Below are 24186 nucleotides of genomic sequence, written 5' to 3'. Positions count from 1 at the left end.
CAGGTCACTGGCTGCCATCTGTCTTTTTTAAAATTTGAAATGCTCAGTGACCACATACTTGAGGTGATTTCATCTACCTTTACTCTTTCTTATCTGTAGACTTGTGCTCCGTTTTCATTTGTTGTGGTTTTATAGCTCTGTGTTGGCCTTCTGAATCCCAATAATGGTTGTGTTGGCTAGGGCTGAAGAGAGCTGTAGCCCCACACATCTGAGGGGCACAAGGCTGGGTAAGCAAACCAAAATTAAAAGCTCACCATCTTTAGGTTTGATAAGGGACAGTCCTCGATACAAAGGACCTTCACAGAATCAACGGCTTCTCAACACCAGCCTGACCAGGCTTTTGCTCTCTAGAATATTAGAACTGTAATTCCCATCAACTCCAGCCATGATGACTGGGGCGGATGGGGGCTGTAGTCCATCAACTGGACTACATCTGGGAAAGGTTGTTTTGGGCTGACCTCTTGCGCTACAACAGAATATTAATCACATCAGGCAATAGCTTAGTGGCAAAGTACATACTTTGCTTGTCAGAGGTCCCAGGTTCAAATCTCTAGAGAACTGGAAAAATTCCTCCCCAAATCCCTGGAGAGCTGTTGCCAGTCGGTGTGGATATGGATAATACTGAGCTAGAGGGACCAATGATATGGCTTGAGGGCCCTCCAGAATGGCAAGGTTTACTTTGTGGTTGTATTCTGCAACATCTCATTGATGTAATAAAGGTGCATTAGTGGTGGTGGATTTATACTGGACCGTCCACACATGATTCCATTTTATTAATAGTTCTGCAATGCTTCTCCAATACAGTGGTACCTTGGGTTACAGACGCTTCAGGTTACAGACACTTCAGGTTACAGACTCCGCTAACCCAGAAATAGTACCTCGGGTTAAGAACTTTGCTTCAGGATGAGAACAGAAAGGGCACAGCGGCTGTGCAATGGCAGCAGGAGGCCCCATTAGCTAAAGTGATATCTCATGTTAAGAACAGTTTCAGGTTAAGTATGGACGAATTAAGTTCTTAACCCGAGGTACCACTATATTGCCACGTTACTACAATGTGGAGAGAAACATTTGTGGTACGAAACGTTATAGCAGTCCACAACAAGCTATGGGACATGCACTGAATGGAAACGAAACAATATGTCTGTCCCAAAGCTTTTGCAGATGCAAACAACATGGAAAGCAGGATCGCGAGGAACCGCCCCAGTACAATCATGAATTCGCATCCTTGTGAAGGTGCCATAAAAAACACATTGGGGCGGCATAATATAACTTCCATGTTTCTGAATACCTTTTTGGATTTTTCTTGTACAACACAGAATTGTTCCATTTCAGGACCCAATTTCCCTTGACATGGCCTGCAGTCATGTCAAAGGATTAAAAAAAAATGTAATCCAAGGCATGGGGCTTGGATTGTAGCGTGTAAAGAAGTGAGATTTAAGTTTTCTCTTCCCACAGAACTGCCCCTGTGCTGTGATTAGATAGATAGACAGATAATACTTTATTCGGCTATAAGCCCACCAGGTAAAACCAATCAGTAAATAAAATAGCATTTTACATTCTAAAATATCAACTAAAATATTTCAACGCATAATCTCCTTCACATTACATACAGTCTCTAGATGTACCATATTGTGGCCTTGAATATAAAGATGGTGGATAGAGTTTACTAGATTTTAATAGTCATGCAGCATTCCATGAAGTCTTTTATATGAAAGAACAGAATTCAGGAATCTTGCAACCTGTAATGTTCTATAAGAGTCAATGTCCTGGAGTAGATAGGCTAGATGTAATTCAGGTGGTTTACCTGTGCTGTGATTAGTGATAGAAAATAAAACCTCCCATTGTGGTCCATGTGAGCCTTTTTTTGTATCACTAATTGCATTGGGGGAGCATTTCAATCAGGATCACTGCTGGGGAGGAATAGTAGGGCCTCTGCTCCACGCCAAGCACTGTGGCACTGCTCAAAATCAGCTTCCTCTGCCGATAACAGTTAGCATTAAAATAATAATAATAATAATAATAATAATAATAATAATAATAATAATAATAAAAAAAAATCCTGATGTGGCTACACATCATATATATCCATCAGCATATATTGCACACTCCATTTCAGAAGCAATTTCCTAGGTAGAATAAGGTGGCCTGGCTGTTCAAGAAATACAAGTCTGATTCTTTACTCCAGCTCCAGCATGCTTTCCATTGCTGGTTTCTGAAGCTGAGAACAGATGATGTTAACCACAATCTATCTGAATCTGGTAGTTTCTTGAGAAATAACTGCTGTTTTATGTGTTTTCCCTCAAACCTGCTTCCATCCATTTAAGCTGTAAAGGTAAAGGGACCCCTGACCATTAGGTCCAGTTGTGGCCGACTCTGGGGTTGTGGCGCTTATCTCGCTTTACGAGCCGAGGGAGCTGGTGTACAGCTTCCGGGTCATGTGGCCAGCATGACTAAGCCGCTTCTGGCGAACCAGAGCAGCGCACAGAAACGCCATTTACCTTCCCGCCGGAGCGGTACCTATTTATCTACTTGCACTTTGATGTGCTTTTGAACTGCTAGGTTGGCAGGAGTTTAATCTGAGGTGTGCACATTTCAGACATCCCTTGCACATTGCACAGATAATGGTCTCATTGAATAGAAGCTGGAGGGGCTGCAGGCATGGGGAAAAACTCAGGCAAGGCACATCAGGTGAAGCCATCTCCACCTCTGGTGTGTACAGCAATGTAAAAATGGGACTTGAAATGCACCGGGGGCAACAACAACCTTGTTGCATTTTAAGCAGCTAATATTTACAATTCTGATGCACTTACCTGCAAGTAAAAAATGGTAAAGGTAAAGGACCCCTGGATGGTTAAGTCCAGTCAAAGTTGACTATGGGGTGTGGCACTCAGCTTGCTTCAGGCTGAGGGAGCTGGCGTTTGTCCACAGACAGGTTTCCGGGTCATGTGGCCAGCATGATTAAACTGCTTCTGGTGCAACAGAAACACTGTTTACCTTCCCGCTGCAACGGTACCTATTTATCTACTTGTACCGGTATGCTTTTGAACTGCTAGGTTGGCAGAAGCTGGGAAAGAGCAACGGGAGCTCACCCCATTGTGTGAATTTGAACTGCCGGCCTTCTGATCGGCAAGCCCAAGAGGCTCAGTGGTTTAAACCACAGCGCCACCCGCGTCCCTGCAAGTATGCCACGCGGAAGACAGTGGGATGTACTTATGGGTAAAGCTGTATAGCACCCTGGTCACATATCTACACCATACATTTAAAGCACATGGCTTATGCAAAGAACCCTGGGAACTGTAGTTCACCCCTCACAGAACTACTATGTTTCCCAGGATTCTTTGGAGAAAGCCATGTGCTGGTGTGGGTGTGGCCACAGGTTGTGTGGCTCTTTATATCCTGGCCAAAATCTTTCGACTAGCAGCTTTGAACTTTGCAAGACTGAAATACTGCAGTCTTTTGTTTAGAAAAATAAATAAATCTTAGCACTGCCACTGAATGAGATAAACCTCTGGATATCAAACTGAGTCACTAGATGTCCTCGCAGTGAATAACCATTCATAAAAGATTTGAGGTGAGTGATTCAGAGCTTAGGTAATGTCTGGTTTTTGTTTGTGTGATATATGATTTTTCAGGAATTTAGTGAAACGGAGAGTGTCTTGAACAAATGCCACTGTCTTGGTAGAAAAAACACACACACTCCTGGCAGAAGCACAAAGGGTAGGCTTTATGTTTCCAACACAATTGTTGGTCAATTGGAAGAGGCATTCATAGGGTCAAACTCCATCCTTCTAGCTGACAGAGTAAACACCAGCAGCTCTTTTTCTGCCCATGTAGAAACTGATGTGAATTAGAATTGCCGTGAGGCACCTACCATTCAGGAAGTTCTCCCTTGCTGCATTTTTTAACACCTGATCATTCCTCAAATGGACCTGTGAATTACGGGTAGGTAGGCATGCCAGGGACACAGATCTCTTTGCTTCAGAAGAATGTGTTTGTCCTGTACAGTATTGATAATAAAATATATATACACATAGCTTTTGATCTTATTCAAAATCATGTTTATAGTTGCATAAAGTTAGTCTGGGCTTAATTTGGGATTTCTAATGCCAAATACTTTTAAAGGTGTCCATCACAAGGCATTGGATGAATGAGGCAAGGTGGAGAGGTTTGAAGGCACAAGCTAAGCAGGTCCAGGTCATGTCAGTGTCTGGATGGGTGAGCCCTTGGGAGCCTAGTGTCCACCACCTTGGGTTCTGTGATGGAAGAAAGGTGGGATATAAATGCAATTAAACAAACATAAAATATCCCACACCCTATACCAGCTGTAGCCAATGTGATGCTGTTGGATTACTGCTCCCAACATCCCTGATCACCAACCATGATAGCTGAAGCTGATGAAAGTCGTAGTACAACAACATCCAGAGGGCACCAGCTTGGCTACTCCTGCACTACTCCAACTAGCCAAGCCATCACAGAGTGAAAACAGCTGCAAAGAAATTGGAGGAGGGCTCTGTGCAGTAGGACGGGGCCCTTTGCATTACTATTATTTGTCGTAATGTGTAATGAGTTTGCACTTCGTTTTCATATCAAAGAGCAAACATGAGATTTGGCCGAACTCTGTTTCCTTGATGCTGACAAGAGCGTGTTTATAGGGAAGGCAAGCAAAATTAATATGTAAAGAAAAGCAAGCAAAGTATGTGAGAACAGGAATCCATGGTAATGACTTGTATACACACGATACATCTAGTGATAATATCATTTTCCACAAATTTATTACCCCATGTTATCAACACAGTGACCTCATAATATATAAACTAAAGTTTGAACAGCAGCACTGATTATATTGGTAGCAACTAGCAAGAGCTGAGAATCACGTTCAGAACCAAAAGAAGAACAGCTCCTCCATGTTCATAATATACCTTTAGATTAGAAAGAGCTGAAGTCATGTTGTCTTTTCAGCACCACTGATGGAATAGCTACAATGCCCTAGCCTACGTAGAGGATCAAAATAGTACAGCAGCGTTTCATAAGCAAGCAAAGCACCATTTTGTTACTCCAAGTTTTCACTTCCAGGCAGTGCTGTTTCTGTCACAGGACCTTTTGAGGTCTGTGTGCACACTGGAATTCTGATGAAGCATTGTGGATGTCCATCAAAAAAATGGCTGCCGTATTAATGGGGCCACTCACATTTGCATGATTTCTACATGGGTTTTCTCCTAATCCACCATCTAATGACAGATCACATCTGCTTCTAGGTAAAAATAAGAGATCCAGCACAAACTACTGGGTCCACCATGGCACAAACTACAGATTCTTTGCTCTGGTGCTCTGGCAAGAACTGCGGAGGTGGTTTTTTTTTAAGTGCAATCCATAGAAACCACTGTCATCTTCCATTTCTTTTATTTACTTAAAAGCATTAACTAACTGCTTAATGATTTAAAAAATGGAGTGTTGAGAGGAGGCAGAGGGAGAAATAGATCAGAGGGGCTGGAACGGGAGGACAGAGAAATATGTATCTAGTGCAGAAAGAAGCATCTCATTCTCTGGATAAGTCACTTCCTGGTTCACACTCAGATGCTGTTTTGAAATGTCATGGGCATGGAAGAGAGAGCTGGTCATGGATAGTAATGGGGAAGTTAAAGAAATGAATGTGGCTGAGACTCGAGACAAGTGTATCCATCCCACCCAAAATCCTGTAAAACCAACATGGAGAAAACAAACCAAAGAAGCTCGACCAAGGCTGAGGCATTTGTGAGTGGGGGAGAACATGGATGGAATGGGATGACTGGAACCCTGAACTGAAGCACTTTATGCTGCAACGTTTTGTGCAAGCGCCCTTCATTGTTATCCCCAAGCCTATTTTCCCCCCTATTTGACAAAAATCATAGGATAAATGCCTTCCTTCATAGGATTGCTGTTAATATGAGTGAAATAATGACTACCTTTTGAGTTTTAGTGGCAGAAATGAGCTCCCCTTTAAAGCAGGCTTTGGGGAAGGGGCAGGTCTCCATCCACATTTACAAGTGGGGAGGCTGTAAATGTGGACCGAGGTTTCCAACCTCAAAAAATTGCTCATGCATACAGAACAGCACACATGTACTGGTACATTCCACTCCAGACGTCAGTATTTCCAAAGAGCTTTTGTACCTCTGAATCATGCTGGGGGAGAGGATATAGATTTTGCTCAAGGGCCAGTTGTGTTCCATTTCATTGGGTGTATTTTTCCTATGCTAAGACACAGAAGCATGTTCAAACATTCAAGCCAAAATGTCATTTGTGCTGTGAACTTACAGCAACAGCTTGGAGACTTCCAAAGTCTATGCCACCACAAGGAGCTCTTCCCTTCATACTACAACAAAAGCTCCTGGATAATATCCCTAACGTTTCTGCTGCTCTAAGGATCCTTCTCATACTTCAAGCATCAGTGGCAAGTGGTGAACACGGTGTCTCAAAGCTCAAACCTATACAAACTTGACTACACTCAACAATGACTAGCTGGCTTGGCAGCTGCTATATCAGTTGAACATGCCGAAGCAGGGGCACTTGACCCAAAGGAACTGGTGACAAAATTTGTAAATGAAAAGGTACACAAAATGAAATTTTCATGTGCCTGATGAAATCAAAACGACATCATTTTTTTGTGCCAAATCATTCCGAACAAACTTTTGCATTTGAGAAAGATAATCAAAGGTGGCTGTACTACTTATTCTTGCAATTAATAATAAGAAATTTAGCAGTTTCAAGTTTTGAGCTTGTCTTTTTTTCCCTACAAGACACCTGTTTTTCAGCACTGAAGTTTGCTTTTTTTTGCGGGGGTGCAAGTAATTAGCCCGCCTAGGGTGCAAAACAGCCTGGCGCCGGCACTGCCTGAATACTGCTGTGCAGAATGTCGAATTTGAGTGTGCGCCCCAGAGCTCCGGAGCATACAAAACCATTACGAAGACGAAGGCTATTGCCTTTACCTTCCGATGCCTGCGGCCCTGCTGCTCTGCATCCACGTGAAGCGTGGGGAGGGGCTCTTCTCTTCCCGCACCCCCCCTTGCTAGAGATTAGGCGTGTCTCTTCCCGGGACCCCCCACCCTCCTCCTGTCCATAAATAGCCAAGCCCCAGGAGGCGCGCAGACCAGAGCAGCCACAGAGCCACCGGCTGCAGCCAGCTCTGCCAGCGGCGCCACAGCATGTACACCAGCAGAATGGAGGTTCCCAGGAGGGGGCGATCCTTCGACTCCATGAACACCAGCTTCGGCGAGAATCAGCTCAACAACGTGGTAGGCAACCTCTCCTCTTTGGCCATCCTCAACGAGGTAGGTGTGCGCAGCAGGAGAGGCGCTTCTTGACTTTCATTCCACTTCTTTTAGATTCCTTCCTGATCCAGGAGATCTCCCGTGGTTGGTCTACTATATGGTCATGCAGAGAGAGCCACGGTGACATTTGTTTTTTTGCTTTTGATGAGTTTGTGTCTGTTTGAAAAAGAATCGTCTAGTAGTCAGATCACAGCTGCATTTTAAAGTATATGAACGATGATATTTTAGGATATTGTACCGCAAAAAGTTTTTGAGCTGCTGGGAGAACATCGTTCGTGTGTGGCTTTGTATTATAAAGATAGTAAAAGTACATCAAGTACTTTGGGACTTAAAACCTTCACAAGAAATGACACCTTCTTTTCAGAAGTGGAAGAATCCTCTGGTGGGTCTACAGGAAACCTTCCCCACAATGTTGCATAATATATTCAAATTCGCTCCAACTTATGCAAAATGATAGGTATATGTTATTGCTCAGTGCATATTCTGCAGCAAATTCAGCCAGCTGTGCGGTTCTGTTTGCCCTGCTCTCCCCCACTGGCTGTCCCAGTAACAAGTGATGCAATTCCACACTGAAAGGGGCATTTTACAGCATCGCTTGTTTAAACACCCTCAGACAGGTCAACTATCAGATCTATGCTAGCTGCACACAGGGAGACTTTGTGGAGAATGAAGAGCAAGTGCTCCTCTCTTGCTGGGACTGGCATCTATCACAATGGCTAAAAAGCACACAGTCCTTCAAATGACTAGATGAGGATTAAGCTGGGCAAGTTTCCGTTTCAGCTCTGCAATTTGAAAACTCGCTGCTCAATTGTCCTACCACAATTGATAATATAATCTGGATAAATTTGGGGCATTAATCTAATTAAGGGCACCAGTATCTCAGGAAGGCACTGTAGCCATGTAACTGAGAAAAGGTGGGCACCCATTCTTATTCTGAATAGCCCTGTGGAAAGTCAACTGTGTAGACCGATCCTTGCAGACATGTGGACTTCCAGGGAATAAGAGATTCCCTGCCTGTGTGTACTTTGGGGTGTCCACCTTGTCCCTTTGCCCATCTGGTGTACAAGAGGTCATGACATACTGAGGAATATCTCAGTATGAGAAATACCCTGAATATTTGCATGGTAGTGCAGATGGACACCCTTTCATCAGAGAGTGTTACAAAGGGACCTGCAGACTGAGCGTGATGTTGCACTCAGATTCCATCCAATGTCTTACTTGCATCTTATTTATCTTCCTCTTTGCCAATGCTCATTTCCCTATCCTAGACCTCTTTCGGCTAGCTCCTATCTTTAGTAAGTGCTAAATGACATACAAGTGCCTTTGAACTTCTGCATCCTGTCTACAAAAAATAGGGAGATGCATGAGCAAGGCATGTGTGCTATGCTCATCACCTGATGTTACCCTTCAGCATATGATGATGAAGATGCTATTTCTGTTGGCTGCACTTTTGGGGGACTCACATCGCTTGCAGCCACTGATAGACCAGTCCTCAGTGTTAACAGTTAAACTTTTAAAAAGTGATTGACGCTGGTGGCCATTGTGGCTTCTAGTGACAAGATGTTCTGTACATGAGCCGTGTGTTTTGTGACGGAGTCCTTCATTTGGCTTACCATCTTTAATCCACTGCCTACCAATGATGACGTGAAAGTTTGTTTGTTTTGCATGCAGGTGTGAATAACCTCTCCCTTTCTAATCTCCCGACTTTGCTAATCATATTACAATATAAGCCCATCATCTAAGTCATCTGAGTTAACCTTCCCATTGGTTTAAGTCTGTCTTCATAAGGATGATCTCACTTTCCTGATAATTCCCTTTGACTATGTTTTGCTATCTAGCCAGCTTTGCTATATCGTCACCGTTTTACCCAATCCTGCTACCCCATCTAAGGTATTCGAGATACCAGGTCAAATAAATATATATTATATTGGTCAGCAACTAGCTTCTCCAGAGGGCTAGTTGGAGACAGGAGTGAATGGTGGAAGAACAGCCCCTCAGCCCCTCTAGAGGTGCCTGCCAGCAAGTTATTTTACTACAAATGCCACTTTCCCTACCCTACATTTGCTGGTGCCAGACAGCTGATTTATAGGAACCAGATTTGGCCCACAGGCCTCCAGTTGCTGCCACTGAATTTAGTATAGTTGTACCCCATCACTCCAGTCATTCAAAGCAGGCGTTTAAAAACCACCCATGTAATATAGAGCTTTGCAAGCTATAAGAGCCATATTTATAGCCACCAACAGCTAGTGGTCGATGAGTACTTGGCAAACTGAGGCTGCTGCAGTGCCCTGGGGGTCTTGCAAGAGACAGTGCCGGGAAAACTAGCTTAGAAGGTAAGAGGAGATTTACCTCTGCTGAACCTGCCATTGATGTCAGCAGTTTGAAGATCTTCTTCTTGAGATCTGGAGCAGATTAGGGAAGAGGCAAGTCTACAGAAGCAAACTAAGCCTGTTCTTGCAATGAGAGTTTTCTGTAGATAGCTTTGTTGGAACCAGTCAACCCTATGCTGGCTGGCTGTCAAGATAGGCAAACCCAAGAGCAGGGTTCAAACTCCACTTGGTCATTGTGCTCACAGGGTGACCTTGGGCTAGTAACTGCCTCTTAGCCTAACCTACCTCACAGTTTTGTTGTGGGGATTAAATGAGGAGGGGGGGGGGAAAACCATGTTTTCTCTTTAGAGAAAAAGGTGGGATTTAAATGCAACAAATAAATAAACAATAAATTTAACCCTAAGTGGAGGTTTGCTATTGATTTTAGACCCAAGTAGGTTGTACGAAACATGATACAAGCAGGGTTGTTTCAAAATTATAACAACTAATCCATATTGACTATTTCCTTCCTTCCTGAGCATAAAGCCACACTTTTCTGGATCTACCCAGAGCTAGCTAAGCATTTATCGAGCAGCGTCAGACAAAAAGGTCGTAAAAGCCATTGTAAAAAGTTAAAATCATTAGTAGGATCGGAATCACACAGAGTTTAATGGTGAATTTTGGACACAATGGAGAAGTAAAAGATTTGGATTATTATAAAAGATGCAGGAGGAAATGATTAACAATGGGACCCACAAAGGGGAGGAGGGAAGTTCAGGAGAGTCTCTGGAATCCCGTTTCTATTTTGCATGTTGGATTTGGGACTGTAAAGTTTTAATCTGAAAAATCAAATAAATTTATATATCTGTATTAAATATATATATATCAAGGAGCATCAGATGTCCTGAAAAAGAGTCACATTCAGCTCTTGTTCAGGAAGAGAACACCTATAAACAGATTCTCTGCCACCTGAAAAAAGTTTAATAGGAGACTTAGGAATGTTTTCATCCATGTGAGGCTTAGATCTAATTTTTGCTTGGAGCATAAGCTTTTATGGATTTCTACCACAATAAAGCTGCCATGAGACTCTTCCTTGTGACATCTTATCTGTGGAAGGGCAGTTTGGAAATCTAATGAATTAGTGGTGTAGGTGCAGCAGGAACAAAGGGACCTGTTTAGTTCTTTTTCAAGAGTATTAGGCTTGGTGTAAAGTTGTGCCACCAAAAGTGGATGTGGCTTGCAGTAGATTCTTAGAAAACGTCATTGTCACTCAGGACCGCTTTAGTAGGGGGCATAAGAAGATCCCTGTTTGGATCAGACTAATTTAGTCCTGCATCCTGTTCTCACAGAAGCCCACAGGATGTCTGTGGGAAGTTTAGCACAGTGGTTCATCCCACCTCATAGATGCCTTTCAGCAACTCCACATTCAAAACACCCACATTTCTGTGCAAAGAGAATCCGATTTCTGCATGTTGAACCAACTGCATGCCTCAAGCAAACTTGGATAGCTTTTATTTCTTAGTTTAATTTCTAATGCTGCTAAAAGTTGGCTTGTTATAGAAAGCGATTACAATGACGGGAGGGAGGGAGGGAGGAAGGATAAGTGTGGACAGAAGAAATGCTTTAAGATTGGTGATTGGGAGGAAGGATGACAAAGATGCAGAGCTGAATACAGCATTTAAATTTTGCCTACTGAATACTGGAGGTCCACTGTGGGCTGCTTCTCTGGCTTTGGGGCCTTCAGATGTTTCCAAGCTCATTTCTGAAGCAATGAGTAAGAAATCTTCTTTCATTTTATTGTTATTTTTAAGATCAGTATTTAAAGATGTCCATTTCTAGGCAAGAACTTAGACGTGACATTTCTCAATGGAGGTGATGGAATACACATAGCATTGTAATGTAACTTGGAAGGTCAGGTGTGCTAATGTGAGAAGGAAGTGCACTGTGGGAAGTCCTTAGTGATATTTATAATAATAATAATAATAATAATAATAATAATAATAATAATAATGCCCTGCCCATCTGGCTGGGCTTCCCCAGCCACCCTGGGCAGCTCCCAACAGAATATTAAAATCATGATAAAACATCAAACATCAAACATTAAAAACTTCCCTAAACAGGGCTGCCTTCAGATGTCTTCTAAAAGTCAGATAGTTGTTTATTTCCTTGACATCTGATGGGAGGGCATTCCACAGGGCGGGCGCCACTACCGAGAAGGCCCTCTGCCTGGTTCCCTGTAACTTCACTTCTCACAGTGAGGGAACTGCCAGAAGGCCCTCGGCACTGGACCTCAGTGTCCGGGCTGAACGATGGGGGTGGAGACACAGGTATACTGGGTATTTAATGCAGGTTAAGATATTCAGCTTGCCACCTCTTCTCTCTCTCTCCATATAATTCCTTCCCAGGTATGGAATTGCTTTGAGGTGCGGAACTTGTGGTTCTCCAGATGTCATGGGACTACAACCCCCATCACCACTCATTATTGGTCAAACTGGCTGGGACTGATGGGAGTTGGAGTCCAGCAACACCTGGAGGGCTGCAGGTCCCCCATCATTGGTTCAAGGTACATAAACCTTGTGTTTATTTCAACTATTAGATGTGCTCATGAAACACAAGTCTTTCCTTCAGGGCATACAGGGGCAAAGTGATTTAGGAGATGGTGGTCTTCTACTTGCCTATATGAGTGTTTGTGGCCTGCACAGTCTGTATGTAGGGCTGGCTTTCCACTCCCGGCAGGGGTGGGAGGATGTCTGTCGGCTAGCTTGGGAGAAGGGTATTTTCTATTTTATCAGCCACTTCCTGTGCTTCCAGCTCTTCACTACAGCACTGAAACCACAGCGGCCGGAGGCTGCTATGCAGACTTGTTAGTATAGTTGAAACAAAGCGATAGCTAGGGTTGCCGAATGACTGGGCAGGGGAAAAACAGCACAGCCTGCCTTTGAAAGTAGCTTGCTCTGTAGAACTCAACAGATGAAGCTCTTCTCAGCATGGATATAAGCTTTTATCACCTGCTAAGAAGGCCAGCCCATCTCATTTTGATTCCTGGGGTGCAACAGCAAATGGTGTCCTCTCATCCCACCATGTTAAAGGACTAGCCAAGGCCAGCCATGCAATTTTTTAGCACCTTTTCTCCTCCCTGGCAGTTAAAATATAACATCAGTACATTAAATAAAGAATTTACTGCCCTTTCATGGCACCCCATTCTGCAGCCTAAGGGAGACAACTTTGAACCTAAAAAAATAGGTTTGTTTTGAAACTTTGACTTAACTCTTAACTCTGCTTGCCATCTGCATCATTTTTAGATCCACAAGTCCAACTACACGATGAATGATGACAACAAAGAGAATGAAGACAATGCATCTGAAAGGGGGAGAGCTGCCGTCATTTTTTCTTTAAAAAATGAAGTTGGAGGGCTTGTGAAAGCCCTAAAGCTCTTTCAGGTAAGCAGTCCAGTCCCTGTTCTGTACAGCTGGTACAGAGTAAAGATAACAACAACCTCTGTAATGGCATGATGAGTTTTGCTGCTGTATTAAGATTTTAGATTTTATAAACAAACAAATGCTAAACCTAAAATAGTATGATCATACAACTGTGCGCTCCAAATCGAGGATGAGATGAAATCCCAGAATCTGATCTGAAGGACTGAACCTCAAGGGTATTGGAGAAGAATTTATTTGTTTGTTTTGCGTTTCAGACACCTCTGAAAATTTGTAACTTACTCCGGACAGATTTGCACATTATATGGAAGTGCTGATTCCACATTTCAAGGGTCCCAAGGGGGCAAGTTGTAGGTTCCCTCCTCCCTGGGAGAGATGCTTTAACTGTTATTCCAAGTGTCCCTGTAACTCACTATTACACATGATGTGTAAAGAAGGCATTAGAACGGTCACTTTTGTGGCATCTTCTTACTAAATAGTGCACTGCTTATCAGTATATGACTGAATTTAATGTTGAAGTCAATCAACCACTTCTCTGGGGGAAAGAAAGGAAACTGTGCCTATGCACTTTCTAGAGGAGGGGTGAGACCAGGGGCAAATGTAGCCCTCCAGGTCTTTCTGTAGTCTGCATCCCTCACTGGCCTTGTTCTGTGCCCTCCTGAAGTACACATGGGCAACTGTGGATTTAAGCCAGGAGTGGGTGCTTCAGTTCTCCTACTCTGGTACACAAAAGGGAAGGAGATATGATTGGTGCCCTGCACAAGCTTGAGGCTAATGCAGGCATCCCCAACCTTTGGCCCTCCAGATGTTTTGGACTACAATATCCATCATCCCTGACCACTGGTCCTGTTATCTAGGGATCATGGGAGATGTAGGTGAAAACATCTGGAGGGTCGCAGGTTGGGGGTGCCTGGGCATACATTCTCTTACTTTACTCTTTGCCTTTATACGTGAATTATCATGCTGAAAAGGAGAAGTATTATCCTAAGGTTATTCACTATGGCAGGGAGTGTATTCAAAGTGTAGATTATTTTGTGTTAATTAGTATGTTTGATGAACTATATTGGAGGAAGGGGCGACTAGCAGAGATTTTGGTCCTTGGGTGCTACTGACCAACGGAAAAAATTGTCTTTCTTATCCATCAGGAAAAACATGTGAACCTGGTGCACATAGAATCTCGAAAATCCAGGAGACGAAATTCAGAGTTTGAGATCTTTGTAGATTGTGACAGTAACAGGGAACAGCTTGAGGAGATCTTCCATCTCTTGAAATCCCATGCCAATGTGGTATCTGTGAACCAGACAGACAATTTCCTCGTACAGGAAGATGGTAAGGAAGAAAATAAGAATGCACGCCCTTTGAAAGGTGTGATCACGTGCCAGTGTTTGTGGTGCTAGACTTTAAAAACAATGTCTTGTTTTTTTATTTAGAGAGGCTTCTCCTTTTTCTTTCTTTTCATCTAATGCACTTTCAAAGGATGGTTTACAACAGTTTAAAACAGATTTCCTTCTACTGTGGGAGGTTTAAAAAGAAAGATACATATATTGGTTGGATATGGGAATGCTGGGCAAAGTGTACCTGTGTTTAGGAAGGGAGCAGCATGATTTTAAATATAAATTCCTCTGAATCCATCTCATAAGGCTGTGATCCCATGAAAAATTAGACGTGCCCAATTTGTCACAGATACCTCTAATTTGGCATAAGATTGGGCTTCCCCATGAGGTTAGGAGTTTCAACCTAAGTGCATGGAGCTTGATTCACAACTAGGGTCCATTTGATCACCATAGGAGGAATTTGATGGCACCCTAAGGCAATCATTCCATCAGGGCAATTATTTTGGCTTTCCAGAGGGAATAATCCCCCCCACATGCTGTTATGTTATGGGGGTTCTCCCGAAATTCCCTCCTGAGCCAATGTTGAAGGCGCAAGGGGAAGAGAGACAGAAAGCACAAGTGGAAGTCCTTGCGCATTAGCTAATCCTGCTCTATATTTAGAAATGAAGTTTACCCTATCACAAATTTTCTATTGGTTTCAAATGTTTTCTGCCTGCGTCCTGTAGCCTGTGCATTCCCTTACTTGCTTGAGCCATCATACTAATGGGGATTCGAGAAGTTCCTTAGAAGTCAGATATGATTTGATGAATGGGGTTTTCAGGAACAGAGGACCCTGCCTTAGGAAAAGGGAGCTGGGCCACAGGAGCTGTAGGTCCATTCTGTGACATATGCAATTCTGAATACTATTTCACTTGGTTTTTGTCTCCAGCACTTGTAGCAGTACAAATGGCCATAATGCAGTAGAACAATATCCATTTCTCGATACAGGGCCTGCAAAATTATGTAGTGAGCAAACCAAGGATATCTGCCTCTTTTTCCTGGGTCTCCCCCAATATGTGGGGTTTCTGGTTATTTGGGTTTACATTTGGAACTTGTGACTTTGGTTTGTTCTCCTTTAAAACCTTTTCGGTTTTGAACTACAACTCCCTGAGGATTGGCCATGCCGGCTGGGACTGATGGGAATTGGAGTCCAACAGCACCTGGAGGGGCACAGTTTCCACAGTCTTGAGAGTCAAAGCCTTTTCCTGTCAGCAACACCTGAGCCTCCCCCTTTTTGCCTTATTTGGCAGCAGAGGGTTGGAGGTGTGAGAGCAACAGCTAAGCTGAATCCCTGATGCAAGCACTAAGAGCTAAACTTATTTTCTTCCCCTGTTTTTAGTATCGTTGTTCCTTTTGCCATATCTACCACAGGAGGAAGTGCCCAATGTTGTGTGAAGGTCAGATAGGAAGATGTTCTCTTCTCCTCTTGACATTAATTCCTCAGAAACTAGATTTCATTTTCTAGCTGTCATAGCTGGCCATAAGAACAGTTTCCTTTTTGTAGCAAGCTTAATTTTATTAATAGCTATGTGGGTTTTATTCATTCCGTAGAATTTTATTAATAGCTATATGGGTTTTATTCATTCCACAGATATGGAAAATATCCCCTGGTTCCCTAAGAAGATCTCGGATTTGGATAAATGTGCAAATCGTGTTCTAATGTATGGTTCTGATCTGGATGCAGACCATCCAGTGAGTAGATTCATATTTCTCTCACAATATTTCTGTTGCCTTTAAAGAACTCCTCAAAACACTTACTTTGAATATCTGGATATCTGATACTTTAGGCTTGTATTCCAATATCAGAGTTTGATGCACATTAAACATACTAACATGTCAAACATGATAATACTGAGCTATAATTGTACAACCTGAATTTGACAGTATGTGATTCAATCCCATCTGAAAACAGCAATAGTCAAGAAGCATGCAGAATGAAGAAAAATTTCCCTCAATTTCGGGGGGGGGGGGTTAGGAGTAGAAACATGTTAATCACAAAGACTGACTTGGGCTTAATTTTTTTGTTTCACTTTTAGGGTTTCAAAGACAATGTTTATCGCAAGAGACGGAAGTATTTTGCAGACCTGGCTATGAACTACAGACAGTATGTGTCAATCTTTGTTAAATGCTCTTGCTAAAGATGGGGCAGGAACCTTTCAGAGTCAGGGACAAAGACCTGGAGACTTGCGTATTGGTAATCTGACTGACAAATGTGGAGGTTGAGAATATATTATGGGTCACAGAGTGTGCCAGTCAGCCAGTTTTGCTTAGCTCCTTTGCCAATCCAAGCTAGAGTTCAGCACAGCAAAATAAAGCTTTCCTCCAAAATCATTGCAGTGACCCTACAAGACCAGGCAAAACCAGTTTATGTTGTTATAATTGGCCAATCCAAATTCCCAAACAATGATGCACAGAGCTGAAGGTAACACTAGGACTCTGAAGTGTTATTTGAAAACAAATTAAAAAAAATCCTTCCAGTAGCACCTTAAAGACCAACTAAGTTAGTTCTTGGTATGAGCTTTCGTGTGCATGCACACTTCTTCAGATACACTGAAACAGAAGTTGCCAGATCCTCCTATATAGTGAGAAGGTGGGGAGGGGTATTACTCAGAAGGGTGGTGGGAATGGGAGATTGGCAGATAGCTGAGATGAGCCTGTTGACGACTCTTAACGACTGTAATAGGTCTTACAGGAAAAGGCAAGGGGTGAGAAGGTGAGAAATGGCTTAGTCATGTATAATGAGATAAGAATCCAATGTCTTTGTTCAGACCAGGTCTCTCCATGGTTTTAAGTTTGGTAATGAGTTGCAATTCAGCAGCTTCTCTTTCCAGTCTATTTCTGAAATTCCTTTGTAGTAAAACAGCTACTTTGAGATCTTGTGTAGAATGTCCTGGGAGATTGAAGTGTTCTCCTACTGGTTTCTCTGTTTTGTGATTCTTGATGTCAGATTTATGTCCGTTTATTCTTTGGCGTAAGGTTTGGCCTGTTTGTCCAATATAGAGAGCTGAAGGACACTGTTGGCATTTGATGGCATACACAATGTTAGACGATGAGCAATTAAATAGTCCCGAGATGGTATGTGTGATGTTGTTGGGGCCAGTAATGGTGTTGTCCAGGTGTATGTGGCAGCAAAGTTGGCATCTGGGTTTATTGCAGGCAGAAATGAAAACAAATGTTTCATTTCTGACAAACGTTTCTGAAAGTCAACCCTTGATTCTGCCTTCTCGTCGTAGTGGCGACCCAATTCCAAAAGTTGAATTCACCGAGGAGGAGATCAGGACTTGGGGCACAGTATTCCGAGAACTGCATAAGCTCTACCCAACCCATGCTTGCAGAGAATATCTTAAAAACCTGCCTTTGCTAGCCAAGTACTGTGGGTACAGAGAAGACAACATACCCCAGCTGGAAGATGTGTCCCGTTTTCTAAAAGGTAATGCGCAGGCGTCTATCTGACCAGATGTTTTTGCTGAGGCAATGCTACCATTTTAATAGGACAGACATATCCAACGTGGTGCCCTACAAATGTTGTTGGACTACAACTCCTATTAGCCCCAGCCTGCACCACCAGTGGTCAGGGGTCATGGGAGTTGCAGTCAAATATATTTTTCTTGGCTCCCTCTGCAATATGGCTTTGATGAAGAACAAGATGCTAGAGATCTCCATGTGTTTGAACTGCTGCAACATGGTTGTTTGGTGAGGGGACTTGGCTGGACGTTTATCTTCTAAATTTGCCACCATCTTGGTTTTTGCAGAGCGCACTGGATTTACTATCCGCCCAGTTGCTGGATACCTCTCGCCCAGAGATTTCTTGGCAGGTTTAGCCTTCAGAGTGTTCCACTGCACTCAGTATGTTCGACATAGTTCTGACCCGCTTTACACACCAGAACCGTAAGCAGCTATTTTTTATCCTCATTCCAAATAACATGTACATTTATACTTATTCCAGGAAAGTGTACTCATTTTGAAAGCTTGGTGTCAATCAATGAAATCCTTCTCCTGTCTACTCAGAAGTAAGTCCCACTGAGGTCAGTGGGGCTCACTCCTAAGTAACTGGGCATAGAATTGCAGCCTAAAGCTAGACTTTATGACCATTTTACAAATCAACACAGAGTAATGCTCTCCTTTTCAAACATATGGATCAAATCTGGTTTATGTTAGCTCTCGTAAGTTGGAGGTGGGGGCCAGGGAACGGTGTTGAGAGCAGAGAACTTGTAACTGAGGGCTGTCAAACATATTTAACACAAGCCCAGCTCTCACAATGTGAATTACTTCCACTTATTTTAGTACAACTGAAGAATCAAAATAAGTTTAGGATTTCTTTTCTCTGAGATCCTTAATCTAAGAACCTAGGATCTTAGCCATTTCATCACCATGCAGCATATTGAATTAAATAAGACTGAGTGCCTACAGACCAATTAACTCATCTATATTTTGGACTTACTAAGCCTATCTTAGCACTCTCATCTTCATTATCATGCACATTTTTGCTACTCCATGAGCTTGACCAGCCTAATAATCCTATCTTCTGCACCTATTGCCATCCCCACAACTCCAATTCACATACATTACACAATTTGCAATAATGTAGGCACTCCTTGGGAAGGCACATTTCATGTCATCTTTCTCCTCATTTTTTGTCAAGAAGTAGTAGTTCAAACTGGGCATGCAGGCTTCTAATGTAGAGTACCCATGCCACTTCAGTAAATAAGTAATGATTACATTGGCAACCACCTCCTTCCTCTCAGGAGCTCAAGCTGGGGGTATGAAGTTTTCCCCTTCCCCATTTTGTCCTCACAACAATCTTGTGTAGTAGGTAAGGCCTGGCAGATTGTGACTGGCCGAAGATCAGTCGAGTTTCATAACTGAGTGGGTTATGAACTGAACTGAACCCTGATCTCCCAGATCCTAGTCTGACACTCTTAACCACTGCACCAAATTGGCTATGTCCATGTGTCATCATTTCCACCGCAGAGAAGAGATTGTCAGGCTGAGTATGCATGTGTGTTGGCCCCATGTAAAATCCCCCACTCTCTGTGCTCTTGTAATTACACATGCCTACCAAGTTTCTAAACCACTTTGTGTACCTGGCATATAGCTCATGTGCGCTTATGCCCCACCAAGCGTGCTGATCTCTCTGTTGTGCTATGGGATACTTGGAGGTTTTCCTCCTCAATTGTTATATACTTTTGGCAGTTATTACCTAATTATATTAGATGAGCTTGCTTTTACACATCAACTGTAAGGGACAAACTACTTGGATCAACATTAGCTTGCTTATCCTGTTTTCCAGTGATACCTGCCATGAGCTTTTGGGCCATGTACCTCTTCTCGCTGAACCTAGTTTTGCCCAATTCTCTCAGGAAATTGGCTTGGCTTCCCTTGGGGCATCTGATGAAGCTGTTCAAAAGCTGGCAACTGTAAGTAAAGGATACGGGCCGCTCTGTGCAACATATCCCTCATTTCCATGGATACTAAACGGCCTCGGTCCTGTATACCTGAAGGAGCGTCTCCACCCCCATCGTTCTGCCCGGACGCTGAGGTCCAGCGCCGAGGGCCTTCTGGCGGTTCCCTCATTGCGAGAAGTGAGGCTACAGGGAACCAGGCAGAGGGCCTTCTCGGTAGTGGCGCCCGCCCTGTGGAACGCCCTCCCATCAGATGTCAAAGAGATAAATAATTACCTGACATTCAGAAGACATCTTAAGGCAGCCCTGTTCAGGGAAGTTTTTAATATGTAACGCTGTACTGTTTTTAACACTGATTGGGAGCCGCCCAGAGTGGCTGGGGAAACTCAGCCAGATGGGCGGGGTATAAATTAATAATAATAATAATAATAATAATAATAATAATAATAATAATAATAATAATTTTATTACTACTACCTCAGTGATTCCATCTTGTGTGTGCCACCATGGAAGAGGCCCTTTCTGTAGTTGCCACCTCACTCAGTGAAGATACCCAGAGGAGGGCCGCTAACTCACCACTTTTTTTCTCATGGCCAAATTAGAGAACCTGTCTTCATACTGAACAGTGTTGAAATTATATTCCATTTCCCAGCTATACAAAGGGCCTTGGCTCCTGAGTGCCATCATTTCTTGGGGATGAACTGAGGGTTTAGGGGTTTTCTGAATCTGAACTCTGGGTTGTTTTAAATTGCAATTAATGGTTGATGGTGCAAGTCAGGGGTGTAAGGGATTCCACATTAAAGGAGAAATAACATTCACGCCTACTCTTCATCTAGGAAAGGGAGCATGAAAACACTTGTTGCTTGAGTTTTATCAAGTTGCATCTCTGTCAAAGGCTCACTGTGTTGCCTTCCTTTTTCCTCAGTGCTACTTCTTCACAGTAGAGTTTGGCTTATGTAAGCAAGAAGGCCGGCTAAGAGCCTATGGAGCCGGTTTACTCTCTTCTATCAGTGAACTGAAGGTAAGCCTTAAAAGTCTCTTCCAACTACAGTCAATCGGTCTTCAGAGCAAATTGTTCAAAAACCTTCTGCATTCAGGGAATTCTTTTCACATTAACCTGTCTGCCAAGATGGTCAAATTATTGACTTGAACCTACTGGTCAGAACATAACTTGCCAGTCTTAAGAAACAAAGAAAGCACACGTCACAGGTTTCCAGTCAGTTTGCAGACACACTGTAAGGTGATAGGTTTTGGTCTAGGCCCTAGAGAGTACTATTCAGCTTAGGACCAGGGTCTCTGAAGGACACACTGCTTTCATGTATATCTGCCAATTCTGTAACATTTTCCTGAGAACATAAATTCATGACGTCCATACACTTGACACCTTTGAGGTCCCAAATATATGCAAAACCCAATCTTTGTCATTTTGTTCCGTCTGACCACCAGCATGCCCTGTCTGGAAATGCCAGAGTCAAGCCCTTTGACCCCAGTGTCACCTGCAAGCAAGAATGCATGATTACAACGTTCCAAGAAGTTTACTTTATTTCTGAAAGCTTTGAAGATGCAAAAGAAAAGATGAGGTAATTTTGCTAAGGACACCTGGGAGATTGAAAGGTGTCTTTATTTATCCACCTTTGTGGGGGAGGGCACACACACCTGAGTTATTATTCTCCACCACTACCCCTTTGCAGTCGAGAGCTTGGCTAAACAGTTCTGTGTGGTGGCTAAGAGACCCAAGGTTCAGCCATGAATCTGAAAGTGCCCCGATCAAGCTTTACCTCTGTGGAGACTTGCTAAGTGGTCTTAAACAAGCCACTCTCTCTCAAACCCCACTCTGCCTCCCTGTCCCCAACATGGCAGTAAAATAATACATTTCCATGCTGTTATAAGAATTATAAGATGATGTACATCAAGAACTTAAAAACAGCATATGGTGCTGTTGTGTCACATTGAGGCTTTTAAGACCAGGCAGCTCCATTATCTTATCCCAGTTCATTTGCTTGTTTCCCTCCTCTTTCCTGAGCTGTTGTCCCTGGATCTGACCATTCTCAGCATCACATCTGACAGCACTTTTTCCTTGGAGTATCATTTCTGATGAGTTAATGCAATTCTCTTTTTGGTTTTTATGAACCAGTTATAGTGGTACTTGAGATATTGTAGCACACACATACAAGGAATGGTCCTTGGTTGCCAGCTACATTGAGAAGGTGTAAGTGGGCTTTCATTGGAAATTTACTCCCCCTTTTCTTCCATCTGAACAGAGAGTTTGCAAAGACAATCAGGCGTCCCTTTGGAGTGAATTACAACCCATATACACAAAGCATTCAGATCCTGAAAGACACAAGGAGCATTGCTATTGTGGTGAATGAGCTACGCCATGAACTGGACATTGTCAGTGATGCCCTGACCAAGATGGGCAAGCAGCTGGGAATCTAACCTCCCCAGTGATCATCAACCATTCCACACTTGGCACCTATGGATTGTGTCCCATTTTAGACATGGAAATACTCTTTGTGTGCTTTACTGCCCTGTGATCTTTGGATGAAGGGTGGTATACTCAATAAATGAATGAATGAATGAATGAATGAATAAATAAAGTAGGATGCCATTTTCCTAAAACCAAAGGCTGAATCACAGGGAAATACTTTGTTTTTGAAATATGCCCCCCAGAAACATTCATACCAATATTTGCATACTATATCCCCCTTTCTCTTTTATGGCTCACCCACATACTCAGCAAGTTGGAAGGATTGCAGATGCAACTTACTTGTGGACATAGGAATAGTTACAATGAAATAGGCAAGTGGTTCCATGTAGTCCAATGAGGGCTAATTCTAGCTGCTACTGAAGAATGGATAGAACTAGAAACCAAGATCTAATGAGGACCTATTGCCACCCAGTCCAGGGATGACTCCAGCTCCTATCATCCCTGACCCTTGGCTATTCTGCTGGGGCTGCTGGGGGCTAGAGTCCATCAACACCTGGAGGCCCACAGCTTCCCCATCCCTGCCTCCAACCAGGTATCCAAGCCATCATGTTTCAAGAAGGATTCAATAGTTATTTCAGTTGAAGGATGAAGACTATAATTCGATGCACACGTGCGTAGGAATCAATCCAAACGAATACAGGGGGGTTTATTGAGTTGCTCTGCACGTGCCCTTTCTCATATTAGGTTTCCCAATATACTTGCATCTGGATACACTTTTACTTGAAGAACAGGGATCTCCTGCAGGAAGCTGTATAAGTGTCGTTTCATCCCATTATATTCGCATTTGGCTCCGGTGAGCGCCATCCAGCATGGCCAATGGCCAAGGATGAGGGAAGCTGCAATCCAGCAACATTTGGGGGGCACCAGGCTAGTTACCCCTGCTCTAGAGACTACACAGTGATGAATTTATAGCAAAATGAATAGCAAATGAGCACAAATTAGGAGAAACCAGCTTTGAAGAGTATTTTAGGCCTTATGCTTCCTATAGCCCGCTCCAACCTACACCTCAAAAGCCCCGTGTTTTTGTACTATGTGAAGGGGTAGATGGTGGAGTAGTTGCAGAACGATGGGAGGGACAATGACTTGCTACAGAAGAATCTGCTCATTGTTCCAATTTGTTCTCAAGATGTCAGGAGACAGAGGCTCATTGGAATTACTTCTGAACTGGATATGCCTTCATATTTAGATAAACCTTACTTTTGTCTTAACTTAAAATTGGTTTTTAGAAATCTGAAACTTAAAAAAATCATTGCAGTTGAAACAACGGGAAGTAACGGATTAGCTTTTCTGGGCTTCTACAAAGAGTAGCATTTCTCGAAATAAACTGGATTATGCCATGTCTGTGCTTTTTTAGTAGACATTTTTGGGTCTGTGTTATGTTTGTAATGCAAGAGAAAACATTGTACTGTTAAATGAGTATTTGCACCTTAAACTCTAAGACTTGGATTTAAAAAAAATATCTTTGAAGCCGGTTGTAGTTTTGCAATTGACCTTGATGGATCCAAGAATTCACTTAAAATCTGAGTAGATATATTTTCAGGATACTTAAATATTTATATTCAATTTTTAGGATGTGTAAACTTTGTCATCTGTGTTAGTAATTTCAGTGAATTTACTGTGGTGCTAGAACTGTTAAGTAGCCAGAGCGCTTAGCTAAATGATATTTCTCCCCATTTTTTTTCTATTTTCAAATTAAAAAATGAACTTCAAGCAACACACTGCTTTGTGTTATTTGTTAGTTGGGGCCTGGAAAAATCTTGAAGCTGGGTGGCAGTAAAATTTTGAGTGGGATAATGTTGTTATAACACTACCCTAACCTCTGAGCAGTGTGAGATTGCAGGGGTGCCAGGAGCTAACACAGGGTTTGTGTTTC

At 42.8% G+C, this 24186-nt stretch overlaps 1 protein-coding gene and 1 long non-coding RNA gene across 3 annotated transcripts in view; one reads left to right on the top strand and one right to left on the bottom strand.

Annotated features, from left to right (window-relative positions):
- The window catches only part of LOC308591734, a 184298-nt gene that overhangs the window by 106320 nt on the left and 53792 nt on the right, over positions 1-24186 (bottom strand). The window lies entirely within an intron of this gene.
- On the top strand, positions 7026-23745 carry TPH1 (tryptophan hydroxylase 1). 2 transcript variants are annotated; one of them, XM_081202353.1, is made up of 11 exons: positions 7026-7268; positions 12916-13053; positions 14196-14379; positions 16015-16115; positions 16460-16527; positions 17657-17853; positions 18176-18311; positions 19714-19840; positions 20751-20846; positions 21272-21405; positions 22087-23745. In XM_081202353.1, the coding sequence occupies exons 1-11, from the start codon at positions 7179-7181 to the stop codon at positions 22259-22261; spliced, it is 1446 nt and encodes a 481-aa protein (XP_081058479.1). In that variant the 5' UTR covers positions 7026-7178; the 3' UTR covers positions 22262-23745. The 2 variants fall into 2 exon arrangements, with proteins under 2 accessions (XP_081058479.1, XP_081058478.1); XM_081202352.1 differs by having other exon boundaries at positions 7027-7304.

This window comes from Podarcis bocagei, assembly GCF_964188305.1.
Source record: "Podarcis bocagei genome assembly, chromosome: 1".
Classification (NCBI taxonomy): domain Eukaryota; kingdom Metazoa; phylum Chordata; class Lepidosauria; order Squamata; family Lacertidae; genus Podarcis; species Podarcis bocagei.
Note: the sequence above shows the minus strand (reverse complement) of the source record. Positions and strands in the feature narration are given on the sequence as shown.

What these genes read in the sequence shown, in the direction of transcription:
- TPH1 (XM_081202352.1), top strand. Translation starts at nt 7,179, where the DNA reads ATGTACACCAGCAGAATGGAGGTTCCCAGGAGGGGGCGATCCTTCGAC. An exon ending in CTGTTCAAAAGCTGGCAACT is followed by an intron (nt 19,841 to 20,750) that starts GTAAGTAAAGGA and finishes CTTTTTCCTCAG; the next exon opens with TGCTACTTCTTCACAGTAGA. An exon ending in CTTCTATCAGTGAACTGAAG is followed by an intron (nt 20,847 to 21,271) that starts GTAAGCCTTAAA and finishes TCTGACCACCAG; the next exon opens with CATGCCCTGTCTGGAAATGC.